The 14,092-nt window shown below is 45.1% G+C and overlaps 1 protein-coding gene across 2 annotated transcripts in view; it reads right to left on the reverse strand.

Moving 5' to 3' along the window:
• Nucleotides 1-1,990: 1,990 nt before the first annotated feature.
• EIF3J (eukaryotic translation initiation factor 3 subunit J) overlaps nt 1,991-14,092 on the reverse strand; it is a 36,194-nt gene continuing 24,092 nt past the window's right edge. The window contains exons 3-8 of one of the 2 annotated variants that reach the window (XM_073568990.1): nt 6,129-6,180; nt 5,302-5,393; nt 5,108-5,222; nt 4,434-4,592; nt 3,336-3,409; nt 1,991-3,044 (exon numbers count right to left, since the gene is read on the reverse strand). In XM_073568990.1, the coding sequence (XP_073425091.1) occupies nt 2,913-3,044; nt 3,336-3,409; nt 4,434-4,592; nt 5,108-5,222; nt 5,302-5,393; nt 6,129-6,180 (624 nt within the window). In that variant the 3' untranslated portion in view covers nt 1,991-2,912. Of the gene's footprint in view, nt 3,045-3,335; nt 3,410-4,433; nt 4,593-5,107; nt 5,223-5,301; nt 5,397-6,128; nt 6,181-14,092 lie in introns of both variants that reach the window. The other variant, XM_073568989.1, reaches the window with a different exon arrangement.

A 14,092-nucleotide genomic window follows, 5' to 3' on the forward strand; every position in this document is an offset into this window, starting at 1 on the left:
CCGGCAACCCAGGTTCACAGGTGTCATGGCCAGGGGCCGATTCCTGCCCCGCCTTCCATAGGTACTTACCCCCAAGCGCCGGGGGAGAAAGCCAGCATCAGACTTTCGGTCCGGCGCTACCGGCCCCGCCCCCCACTTCACTTCCGGTCTGAGGGGACGCGCAGGCCACCAGTGCAACGGCGGCGCCCGACCCCACACAGCACTCCCCGCACGCCACCGAGGCACAGCCGCACGCCCCCAACTGCGGCCCGGACGAGGGGAGACCGCACTAGCAGGACCAAGGACCGGGGGGAGGATACATACCCGCCGGCGCAGGAGACGGGCATCCGCCGGACCCCACTCCCACCTGCCCCGCACACTGACGTGGAACCCTACCCAGGCCACCATGGTGCTTCCAGGGGACTCCACACTGCCCGAGGTAGGAGACCCCCCCCCACTACCCGAGTCGGACAGCCGGCCTGGGGATTCCTTCATCCATGATGGCATGATCTGTAGGGAATCCTGTCCTCCAGGAACAGGAAACCAACTGATGCATGGGAGAGGTGCCACCCCTTATGTATCTGTAGGATTTCCTGTTCCTGGAGGGTGGATCCCCTCTCTCAGGTGGTGCTGTCATGGACGACCGAATAAAGACCACGTTCCCTTTAAAAGGAGGGAGATACAATTTTGAGGGCCAAAGTTGATTTTCTGGTAGTAAATTTAAACTTCCCTACAATCTGAAGGCAGTATACCCCCCTACATGATCTATTGGCAAGAAAAAAAACTAATGGTCCGATTTGATAAAACATGGGAGGCTTCTACTCCTTGAAACCTTAGCAGTCAGTGCCTAAAGCAGCTGTCTTATCAAACTCTACTCCATTCCCTTTGAAGGAAGACTCGTCTTTGGTCCAGTGTGATCAAATCCCAGAGATAAAATTATAGGGAAAAAAAAAAAAAAAATGTTTTAATTGAAGAACCACTGTTCCAGCCTCAATAGATTTAAAAGATGTGTACTTTTCACCCACTAATCTACCACTTATTCGAGATATGAAGGTCACATTAATCACTCAGTTTGTTGCCTTACGGTTAGTATCTGTTGATTCCCAAGACTTTTTTACAAAATTTATGGTGGAAGTCATTGAATTCCAAATATCACAATCTATTTGGATGATTTTCAGTAAACTGCAAGTTCTCTGAATTCTCACCAAATAAAGTCCAGGATAAATCCTAAATTTCAAGAAGTCAAACTTGTCTCCTTTGCACAGGAAAGTTTTCTTCAGGATTCTTGTAGACTCAAAGATGAAAACAATCTTCATTCCTTCCAAAAGAGAGAATGTCTATCCATCAGATGTTTCAGTCCTTCCCAAGCAGTGAAAGCAAAATTTGCTCAAAAAAAATAAAAATAAAATAAAAAAAAAAATCTATTTTTCAGCACTTTTGGGGGACTTGAGCCTGAAAAAGCCAACATGTTGAGCTATAAAGGATAAGAATCGCAGTTGTAGAGGCCTTTAGCAGGACCCTAGCTGCCTTTACAACCCAGTGGTCAATGGGAGCCGATACACGTGAGCACCAATTGCATTTAAAAGCTGATGTTAGTGATTAAAAAGTGGCACTTGAGTGGTTAAACAGCTGGTGTCAAAAATGCGACGTCCTATTACATCATTCGACCAAGGTGTTAAAAGGGAACTTGTCCGTTACCTAATTCCCCAACCCCATAAACTGCCACCATGTTTGTATTGCAACCTTTTCCTACATTCTAATTCTATTCCAAACACCCATGAGACCTGCAACCGCAGGGACTTGAACATACTTTGAGCACACCGAAAGACACTCAGTTAGCACCTAAGTACATTCACTCATCACTAATACCCACCATTAAAAACAATCCTCAATTCAAAATACATTAACCCCCAACATTTTAGTGTTACATTTTTCATTGCTTTTGGCTACAGTGCCAACTTTAGGAAGTCATCATCACCCAGTATCTGCACCAGAAAGTACAGCAGCCACCTTGTCACAAGGATGAATTTATTAAATTAGTTGTCTTATAAAACAAACATTGCAGTCTCATTGTTAATATAACAATTCTCCCGTGAAAGGACCTGCTTGCAAAGCGTCATCCGGTAAGTGAGCAGAATTTGAGAAAGGGTCTGACCCTGCACCTCTGAGCGAGAGTCTGAAAGCATCTAACCAATCTGGAAACCACTGCAACATTCGACTACTAAATAAATATCAAGCCACCCCAAAAAAGGTTTAAAAAAAAAAAAAAAGTTAAAAACACCCACCAATTTCTGACCTCTCAACATGGGCAGCACATGTGGCACGCAGATTCACAATGGTAGCATAAGTCTCTCTCTTCAAGGGCCAATGCATGACCCCAGAATTGGAGGCATCTGTGGTTCCCCGCATGTTCATGGTAGTAGAGTTCAAGATAATTCCATGTGGTTTTAAGTCTTTATTTTAAACATATGAAAAAAGCACTGAACTGCATCAAGTGCGAGTTTCAGCACAAGTCAGAGCTTGGTACAGGGCTCAGAATCTGCCATGTAAAACCTAATGGGGACAGAAGTAATCAGTGCCATAAATGCAAAGATTCATAGAGAAGATGCTGACTAGTAGACCAGCACTGCTTATAAAAAGGCATTGCCCCTCATGTGTGGAGGAGATTGGGTGGGAAGCACATACCACTCTGTTTGTAACATGGAACAATAGTACATGTATGCCACAAGCAGAGTGGGAGATATCACAGGCCAGGAAATATAGTGCATGAGCAAGTATGTAGGGTGTAATGTGGGTTTAACCCATTTGTATCCAGATTCACCCATCCTGACCAGGCAGGGTGAAGGGTGTAGATTCTTTGACTGTAGCATTTGGCAGAGTCCTGGAGAGGGGAGAGGACACTCACATTCAGAGTCGTGAGCATTTAACGAGTGTCACATGAAATCCTCAAACTCTCTGCCATATTCGTCATCTACGCCGCCATAATCAGCCAGATCATTCTTCATGTTAGCCTTCAGACCGCCTCCAGGAACCACTCCTTTTTTCTTCTTTTTAGCTTTATTTTGCTAACAAGGGAGAAAAAAAGAAAATGGTAAGTTCATACTATTTCTGAGTGCCTGCTATGACGACATGTTGGTGCTAGAAGTTTCCATGTACAAAATATATAAAGCCCTGTACGGTTTTATGGATGAAGAATATCAGGTTCTGGAGTAGGTTTCTGCTCTAATTTGTGACTTTAAGTTGTAGTAAAATGGCAGAGGAAGAGCAAAGAGGTAAAACATTTCAAGAGGTCTTATCTTTTTAGAACAAGGAAACTTGCACAAAAACTGTTTAATTCAGTGATCCCTAGGCCTCACCTTCTCTTGCTTCTGTTTTTCACTGCAGAGAACTGTTAAGGAATTTGATACCTTCTTCAGGTCATCTAGCTCCACTAAAAGACAAGAAGCAAAAAAAGGCATCTTCCAGGTCAAACATCCCCATTTTTTTCTCCCATGCTTCTTACAGAACATATCTGCATTGATTTCATAGTATAAGGCGCATCCTTTCCATGACTTCAAACACAGCCATTAAGTACGTGCTGTGGTGAAAGGCAATAAACGGACACAATGGCATTTGTTAATGGTGTGCACATCCCTTGCTTAAAATGGGTTGTACTGATTGCCACTGATTCCAAGTAATCCCAAATGATATTGAAGGGCTTGCCCAGTCTGATTATTCCAAAAGCTCAGATATGTAAAAAACTGAAAGCAGAAAAAAAAAAAAAATGCCCTGAGAAGTAACACGAAGGATCGTGCTGTAATGAATAAATTCTATGCAGAGAAATTTAGTCCTCTAACCACAAATTACAGAAAGTACAAAATTTTAAGACAAAATATATAAAAGCTTAAAAACAAGAGCTGTATACAGACCATACAGGAAGTTAGTGAACATGCTTGGATAACGTCATATCCGAGCACGGTCGGGTGTTATCCAAGCATCTGGGAGTTCTTATATACCATGTTTGAGTCTCTGTGGCTGCATGATTTGTGGTTTTTAGACATCCTCATCACATGTGGGGATTGCCTGTGTTACAGCTAATCATGTGTTTAGTCATTAGCAGCAGACCAAACAGTGTCACAACAAGGTGGCACAGCTACTGTTGAGAACACAAGTAGCTACAAGCATAGATCTTCAAAACCAATACACTTTAGTCATAGCTTATTTTATGATGATCGAATATCTAGACATTAATCTTATATTCTTCAGGTGTGTGAAGCTGTAAAAAGGACCAGTATTGCACAAGAAAGAAAGGCATAAAATTTTGTTCTGACAAGTAAATTTCCCTTTTTCCTAATTTATATAAGACAGGAAAAGTAATTGAAGGCACTTTTGACTGCACAATAAACGGCAGTGATTGTTTTCAATTTGTTCACCTACACACGCAATATGGAAAAAATATTATGGTCATTACTCACATGAGATACAAATATCTCGCACAAGTGTTTCTAATAAGATGGGGTAATAAAGTGATTTCTCATATTGTGTGATTTTCTCCTTCAGCAGCTTGCCAAATTCTATGAAATCCTCTCGTGATGACGGATTCATGGCATCAATCCCAGTAATACTAACTACACCTGTATGAATAGAAATAGGACATTGTATCAACCAACAAGTCACCGGTAACAGAGTTACTAAGGGCGCTTTCACATTACACCCCCCCCCCCCCCCCAACTTCTTGGGCCTGCGTCCAAACCCCCGAGGCCTGCGTCCAAACCCCCGAGGCCATAGACCAATAAATACTGCCGACAGTGAACGTGCGCCCTGCATACTTTTCGCGCGTATACGCCTACTGGAAGTGGGCACTCAGACAGACTGCGTCTGGGTGTCCGTCTCCAGTAGGCCTATAAGCCTGAAAACTATGAATGGCAGGGCGCATGTTCACTGTCGGCACCAATATAGCCTATGGCCATGTTGGCGCATATGCTTGAATCCATTTTGCAGATTCAGACACAAGAACGTGCAAAAAAAGTGCAATGTGAATTCAGCACAAAGTTACAAAGGGCGCAAAGTGAAGAGAGCAGTGTTTCTCTTTTGGTTCAATCATTCCCCAAATTCCCCTTTCATTCTGTAGAAAGTCAAAATGCCTCACCAAAAGCTTCTTTTGCTAACTCTAGATCCGCATCTTCTTGCAATTTTTTTAGTCGAAGTTTTTCTGCCATTTGCTCCTCTGGTGATAGATGTACAGGTTCTTCAGGCTGCTCCAACTGTATACCAAAAATAATCAATCCGTGAGCAATCAACATGGCGCATCCACATCACATAGAAGGGCTCACCATTACTTACCCGCTTTTTAATTTCTTCTTGTTTATTTTTAGAAAGTTTCTCTTTTTCTTTTATTTTTTCCAGCAATTTTTTCTTCTCAGGAACTTTCTGTTCTACTGGGGTAGGTAAAGAAAAATCTACTTTACTACACAAGATCTGAGCAAGCAAATGTTTAATCTTTATATAGCTAAAACATTAGAAAGCATTTACATCAAGTAATTCACATTCATTAACATATAGGAGCTCAGAAAAGTCAGCTGTTGTGGGAAGACTGACACCCGATTTCTTTTAATAGCATCCCATACATTTAAGCTAATAATTCACAAAGGTGCATGAATTTGACAGCAAAAGTAGTGCAATCAACTCAGAATAAGTTAAAATGGATCATGCTACAATATAAGAGTTACACCATGTACAACAACGTGTGGTCTACACCTCCGTCTGATGAAGGGCTGCACTCTGTATACTTACAGCATGTGGACCTGGTACTTAAATCAAGCCAGTGGCCTGAGATGCTGAAAGCCTAATGTCTGGTAAGAGAAAAAAAAAAAAAAAACCCAAAAACACACACACACACACCCTAAAACCTGGAGTCCATCACGGATCACTGCACACAGAGGCAGTTGCTGGGTCCAAAAAAAAAATAAAATAAAAAAAAAAGGGAAAGATTTTATCAGCACTACATCTTCTGCCAGAAGATCGCCTTGCTCACTTGTGAAATGCCACCGTGCCGGAGTCTAATAACGGGACAAATTCATGTACCAGAAACTGATCGTTCCACACTAAATCATAAATGCCTACATATACTGGATCATAGCACGTTTGTGTGGCTTTCATACATTTCTTACCTATTTTCTCAGGTTGTTTATTTTCTGCTTCCTCCTCATCATCCCAATTATCCTAAATTAAAAGAATTAGGACATTTGTTAATGCTCTTTGATCAGCAGCCTGGTTCAGTATATTACAGACAATTTGAGGTATATTCATATGCAGATTTGTAGCAGAAAATTTTGCAGTCATCTTATTCAATTACGGTAAGTGGGAGATCCAGAGCCCATACAGATACAGCAGGAAAAAAAAAAAAAAAAAAAAAAAAAAAATTTGTACAAATTATATCCTTTGAATTGCACACGCAGATTTTTTTAATACACTCCTGCATTAACAAGGGCAGAATTTTTTCCGTTGATGTAGCTTGTTTTTCTGTACACAAGATTTATTTTCCAGATGAATCAACTTCGGATACAATATTAAAGGAGTTGTCCTGTGGTAAATAAATAAAGTTAAAAAGAACTACCTTATATACTCACGTATAAGCTGAGATTTTCAGCCCTTTTTTTGGGCTCAAAGTCCCCCTCTCGGGTTATCATACTTACCTCCCCCAGCGCGGTCTCTGCAGCCCCCCCCCCCGCTTCTCCCACGGTCTCAGGCTCCTTCCTTCAGCGGTCACATGGTACCACTCATTAAAGTCATGAATATGCACATATTCATGACTTTAATGAGCAGTACCACGTGACCGCTGAAAGGAGGAAGAGCTGCCTGAGACCGGAGAAGCGGGGCTGCAGAGACCGTGCCAGGAGGGGGTAAGTATATGTGATATTCACCTGACCCCGGTCCACCGCCGCGCGCCGCTCTGTCCTCTGCCTGTGATGTTCAGGTCAAAGGGTGCGGTGACGTAGTTCGTGCATGCCACACCCTTTGCATGAACAGTCACTGACTGACAGCGCACTGAGGAAACAAGATGCACCCAAAAAAAAAAGTAATTAATGCTCGGCAGAAAGGGGGTGGATGGGGGAGAAAGAAAAAAAAAAAAAAAAGAAAAAAAAAAAAATCAGGGATGAGGAAGGAATCAGAAAAGTCTTCAGCAGCAGTGATCAGAAGTGATGGCACAGGCTTCAAAAAGTCTGTGGTAGCACAAGGTGCAGCAGTGTGGCAAACACATAGGCCGCCCTGTATATGTTTGCAGATTGGATGAGGAAATACGGGCGGCCTATGTGGTAAGATCATGAGGGGGGGGATGAGACACATTAGGCATCACCTGTATCCATAAGTCTGATGAAGATATGACAAGCTACCCTTAAAAACAAACACGTTTATTGTGCAGATGAGTGCAAAGCTACAAAATAACGGAATTTGAAGTCTCCAGGTTATAAATCAAAAGGTGTGCAGAAAAAGGAAAAAAAAAAAAAAGTCTGCTACATCATTAACCTCTTGACTCCAGAGCCTGTTTTCACCTTCATGAACAGGCCAAGTTTTACAATTCTGACAACCACTGTCACTTTGAGGTCATAACTCTGAAAAAGCAATTTCAGAATTAGTGGGATTCTTTGACATGTTCCAGAGTATTGTACTTTGTTAGTGGTAAATTTAGACACACATTTCTCTCATTTATTTGTGCAAATATCAGAGTTTTGGCAAAAATTTGCACACTTTTTATTTTTATGCCCCTAAACCAGAGAGCTATATTCGCCACGTCTACTTTACATCACTTTTAAACAATTGATTTTGTTAGGAAGTTAAGGGTTAAAAGTCAATAAGCAATTTCGGAACAAAATTTACAAACCCAATTTTTGTATGGACCACATAACATTTGAAGTAACTAAGGCTATGCTCACACGTGGCGGTTTTAACCGTGCGATTTTGCCGTGAAAAATAAGCATCCCATGCCTTCCTATGGGATTCCGCAATGCTGTGGTTTTTACTGCGGCGGAACCGCTTCGCGGTAAAAAGACGCAGCATGCTCATTAATTTAGCGGAATCGCGGTGATCCCGCACCCATAGGAATGCATTGTTCTGCTTACTTTCCGCATGTGGCTGTGCACACCATGCGAAAAGTAAGCAGAACATTTGCGGATGGTACCCGTGGTCCAGAGGAGAGGAGACTGTCCTCAGGGCTCTGGGTACCATATCCCTGTAAAAAAATAGAATAAAATATATTGTTATTCTCACCTTCCGACGTCCCGCACAGCCTTCCCGCCTCTCTCCACGCTCCCGGTCCCAGTAATCCTTTGCGAGCGATGACGCCCATTCTCGCGAGCGTGGAGAGAGGCGGGAAGGCTGCGTGGGACGCCGGAAGGCAAGAGCTTTCTTTTTTGTTTTTAACATCCTTTTACTATTGATGCCGCATAGGCAGCCTCAATTGTAAAAAGTTGGTCACACTCGTCAAACACTAGGTTTGTCGAGTGTGACCAACCTGTCACTCAGTTCTCCAAGCGATACTACAGATCACTTGGAAAACGCTAGCAATTCTGCAAGCTAATAACGCTTGCAAAATGCTAGTTTTTCGGTGGGAAAATCGCGGGAATTTAAAATGCGATTTTCCCGCGGTAATTTCTGCGAGAGTTCCGCTACGTGTGAACGTAGTCTAAGGGGTCTATGACAGAAAATACCCAAAAGACTCCCAATTTAAAAAACAAAAAAAAACTGCACCCCTCAAAATGGTCAATAGCACAGTCAAGACGTTTATTAACCCTTTAGGTGCTTCAGGGGAATTAAAGCAAAATATAAAAATAGCACTTTTTCCTGCAAAAAAATTTGGATTTTGCCCCAAATTTACCATTTATACAAGGGTAACAGGAGAAAATGGACAGTACAATTTGTTCAATTTCTCTCGAGTACACCAATACCCCATATGTGGTGGAAAAGAGGGATTTTGGGCAGGGCTGTGGAGTCTGTAAGCCAAACCTGCGACTCCGACTCCTCAATTTCCCTTACACCGACTCCGACTCCAACTCCACGACTCCGACACATATTGCTTATATTTAAGTGAAAAATTTATTGTAGTACAATGTGAACCTCAGACATTTAATCATTTTTATGATCCAATAATCAAGATATTTAGATAGAACAGAATATATATTGGTGTACTACCCGGTTTTCATTCTTTTTGGTACAGATACGATATGGATAGACAGCTATGGATAAATGGATAGATAGAGCAGATTTCTAATCTGCTCTTGCTATTGAAAACATTATCTATGAGCTCAAAAACCTTTCAGGTGATGCAGTTTTTTAAAAAGATGATCAGCTTTTGCAGCTGAAAAACGTATCCTCAAAAAACACAGGAAAAACGCTGTGTGTGAATGTAGCCTTAGATCAGGAATATAACAGCCATTTATAGGACATTTCATAACTTTCCCAAACTCCTATGAAAAAATATTCATCACATCCTGCATTGAATTACTGTACCCAATTTATTATATATTTTAGGAGTCGGTCCATTTTATACCGACTCCAACTCCACCAAAATGAGCACCAACTCCACAGCCCTGATTTTGGGTTCTTACTGTAAAATCTCTTTCTTGGAGCCTACATTGGGGGACACCGATTACCATGGGTTTATGCTGCTGCTAAGAGGCTGACACTATGCAAAACAAGAAAATTAGCTCCTCGGCAGTATACACCCACTGAGAGGCACCAAGTACCTCAGTTGGTGAGAAAGCAAGTAGGAGAAGCAACCAAAAACTATGAACATATGTACCAACCCAACAAGGGACTCGAAGACCCAACACGGTACAACTTAAACAGGGAGGGTGCTGTGTCCCCCAATGAAGGCTCCAAGAAAGATTTTACGGTAAGAACCCAAAATCCCTCTCTTTATCGCCTTATTGGGGGACACATTACCATGGGAAGTTCCAAAGCAGTCCCGAGGGTGGTAACAGCCATAAAGGAACGAAAGAAGGAAGGGCTTAGGTCGGCCGATGTGCGACCGCCGCCTGCAGAACCTTCCTACCAACAGCTGCATCGGACGAGGCCTGGGTATGAACCCTGTAGAACCTCGCAAAAGTGTGCAAAGACGACCAGGTCGCAGCTCTGCAAAGTTGCAAGGTCGAAGCCTGATGTCGCACAGCCCAAGAAGCCCCTACAGCCCGGGTGGAGTGGGCTCTCACTCCCGGAGGGGGCCGTTTTTCCTGAAGTCGGTAGACTTCCAGGATGGTAGAACGAATCCAGCGAGCAACTGCGGATTTGGACGCCGGAAGCCCTTTCCGGCGACCTTCAGAGATGACAAGCAGGGAATCGGATTGGCTAAAAGAAGCGGTCCTGGCAAGGTAGACATGCAAGGCTCTCACTACGTCCAGTTTGTGGAGCGACTTTTCCAGAGGATGAGCTGGCGCAGGACAAAACGATGGAAGAGCGATATCTTCGTTAATGTGAAAGGGGGATACCACGGAAGGAAGGAAGGAAGGAAGGAACTGGCCTGAGAACGACCTTATCTTGGTGAAGGATAAGGTACGGGGAACGACAGGATAAAGCCGCCAGCTCAGAAACTCTCCTGATGGATGTAATGGCGATTAGAAAAGCCACCTTCCATGAAAGAAGGGACAGAGGAATGTCCTGTATTGAAAATGAAAAATTCCAGCGCGAGAAATGGAAAATTAAAAATCCATTTTATTGTGCCAATGCATATTAAAATTCCAGCAGGTACAGCATACTAGTCGGATGACTGCAGAACAACGTGTTTCGACGCCTCAGGTCTTAATGATGTTCTGACATTAAATGTAACCAACTTCCTTTTATTGGATTCTCCCACCTGCAAAAATCAGAAACACATGTGTGGACTGCTCCAAAGCAGCTCCCAATATGGTAATGGTAGGAGAGCCAAACAAAGAGGAAAAAAAAAACAACACCAGTCAATGTAGACAATACAACATAAATAACATATATAATTTAAAAGGGAAATTTTTTTTTTTCTTTTTCATTGTTGATTGACTGCCTGGTCAAGTCCGTGCACAAGGATTTGGATTCTGCCGGCAGGGCAGTACGGTGAGCTGGATTGTTTTTTCTTTTCTTTTCACAATGTCCTGTATTGGTTCGAACGGCGCCTTTTGGAGAGCGCCAAGAACAAGATTGAGATCCCACGGATCTATCGGAGAGGGATGAGGGGGAGTCACATGGGCGACTCCTTGGAGAAAGGTCTTCACCTGCGGTAAAGAAGCCAGATCCTTCTGGAAGAGGATTGCCAGGGCAGACATCTGGCCTTTGAGGGTACTGAGGGACAGGCCCGCATCCAAACCGGATTGGAGGAAACCAAGTATGGATGGAATGGAGAATGACAACGGAAAAAGATAGTCATCATCGCACCAACGGAAAAACGCCTTCCAGTACCTATGGTAAATGCGGGAGGAGGCTGGCTTCCTAGTCTTGATCATGGTTTGAATGACCTGGCTGGAAAGCCCTGATTCTCTCAGAATTGCGGCCTCAACGGCCATGCCGTTAAACTCAGAGACTGAGAATTCTGATGGTAAAGGGGGCCTTGTGAGAAGATCTGGACAGTCTGAAAGCCTCCAGGGGACGTCCGCAAGCATGTTCACCAACTCCGCGTACCAAGGACGTCTTGGCCAGTCTGGAGCCACTAGGATGCCCTCTGACTTTCTTTTTGACCACTCTTGGGATTAGGGCAAGGGGGGGAGAAATAGGTAGGGCAGTTGGAACTGGGACCACGGAATTACTAGGGCGTCGCAACCGACGGCTAGAGGATCCCTGGACCTGGCTACAAGTGAGGAACTTTGTTCATCCTAGATGCCATGAGAGCGACGTCCGGGGTGCCCCAACGCTGGCATATCTGACTGAAGACTGTGGGATGAAGGGACCATTCGCCTGACACTAGACCCTGGCAACTTAAGTCGGCTGCCCAATTTTCCACCCCTGGAATGTGGACGGCGGAGATCGCCGGAACGTGACGCTCTGCCCAACGCAGTATCTTCGCCACTTCTGACATTACCTGCCTGCTGTGAGTACCGCCCTGGTGGTTTATGTACGCCACGGCCGTGGCGTTGTTTGACTGAATGCGGACTGGTTTGCCTACGAGGAGATGCTGCCAACGAAGGAGAGCAAGGAAGATTGCTCTGATTTCCAGAAGGTTGATGGGCACAAGAGTCTCCTGGGCGTTCCAGTGCCCTTGAGCCGTTTTCTGATGGTAAACCGCCCCCCAACCTAGGAGACTGGCATCGGTGGTGATGACCTGCCACTGAGGCGGAAGAAAAGACCTTCCGTGGAGAACTGAGGCCGGCAATGTCCACCAAGTCAGCGACTGTCTGACTCCGAGCGGAAGGAGAATGGGGCGGTCCAGAGAAAACGAGGTCTTGTCCCAGACTGACAGGAGGAACAGTTGGAGAGGGTGATAGTGGAATTGTGCGAAGGGCACTGCTTCCATGGAAGCTATCATTTTCCCTAGGACCCTCATGCAGGACCGAAGGGACATGATCGAGCGTTTTAGGGACTGGATCCCCTTGCAAAGGGATGAAAACTTGTCCCTCGGTAGAAAAACCCGGGCTAGATTCGTGTCGCATTCCATGCCCAAAAAAGTCAGACGCTGGGTAGGGCGCAGGATGGACTTCTTGTTGACCATCCATCTGAGGCGTCCGAGGGCATCCAGGGTTATCTGAAGACTCTGGAGACAGTCTTGGTGGGACGAGCCCTTGATCAGGAGATCGTCCAGCTAAGGAATGATAAGAATCCCCCTGGATCGAAGGATGGCCATGACTGATGCCATCACCTTCGTAAAGACGCGGGGAGTGGAGGCTAGGCCGAAGGGAAGGGCCGTGAACTGATAGTGATTGTCCTGAATCGCAAAGCGGAGGTATCTCTGATGTCGCAAACAAATGGGAATGTGGAGATAGGCATCCTGTATGTCCACAGAGCAGAGAAACTCTCCAGGTTCCATTGAGGCTATTACCGAACGCAGAGACTCCATCTTGAAGTGGAGGACTCTCACGTGGCGGTTGAGCAACTTGAGGTCCAAAATTGGACGAAGGGAGCTGTCCTTTTTCGGGACTACGAAGAGATTCGAGTAGAACCCTGAAAACCATTCGTTTGCAGGAACGGGAACGATGACCCCGGCGGAAAGGAGGGAGGAGACGGCCTGAAGGAACCCTGGAATCTGGGACTGCTGTCTTGGGGATCGAGATAGGAAGAAGCGACTGTTTGGGGGGGGGGGGGGGGGGGAGAGAAAATTCAATTTTGAATCCGGATGTGATGATTTCCCTGACCCAAGCGTCCAGGGAAGCGTCCAAGAATTCCAGGTGGGGGTTCCCCGTCACTTAGTTGAAAATCTGCCAGATCGGGAGCCCGAGGACCTGGGGGGCTGACCTCTGGATTTCCAGTGGGGAGCGGGTTTATAAGAAGGCTTTCTCCGGTCTCTGGAAGCAGACTGTCGGTCCTGCTGGGATGAGCCTTCTGCGGGAGAGAACGGGCGAAAGGACCTAAACGGCCGAGAAGCCTTCCTGTTAAAGAACCTCTTAGGACGGGACTGAGGAAGGGAAGTACTCTTCCCACCAGTGGCATCTGAGATTATCTGATCTAGCTTGGCACCAAAGAGCCTAGATCCATGAAACGCCAGACTGGTGAGCGACTTTGAGGTGGTGTCCGCATTCCACGACTTCAACCAAAGAATCCGGCGTATGGCTACTATGTTGCTCTTAGCTCTTGCTACGCACCCAGCCGCGTCCAAGGAGGCGGCCAAAAGGTATTTGCCCTCATGATTAGTTTGGTCTGCTAAATCTGCCAGCTCGTCCTGAGGAGCTGCCGCTGAAATGCCTTTGCACAGAATTTTTGCCCAAGCCGAAATGACCTTCGCCACCCAAGCAGAGGCGAAGATAGGACAGAGGGAGGCGCCGGATGCCTCAAAAATTGACTTAGCCAACAACTATCTGCCTGTCTGTTGGATCTTTAAGAGAAGCTCCGTCCGGAAGCGAAAGAACCGTCTTAGAGGAAATCCGAGAAACTGGTGGATCTACCTCAGGAGCTTTGGTCCATTTCGAGACTAGATCCGCATCGAAGGGCTATAGTACATCTAAGTACTTGCGGCCTGAAAAAC

The sequence above is a fragment of the Dendrobates tinctorius genome, unplaced genomic scaffold, assembly GCF_039654945.1.
Source record: "Dendrobates tinctorius isolate UK_male_01 unplaced genomic scaffold, ASM3965494v1 ptg000022l, whole genome shotgun sequence".
Classification (NCBI taxonomy): domain Eukaryota; kingdom Metazoa; phylum Chordata; class Amphibia; order Anura; family Dendrobatidae; genus Dendrobates; species Dendrobates tinctorius.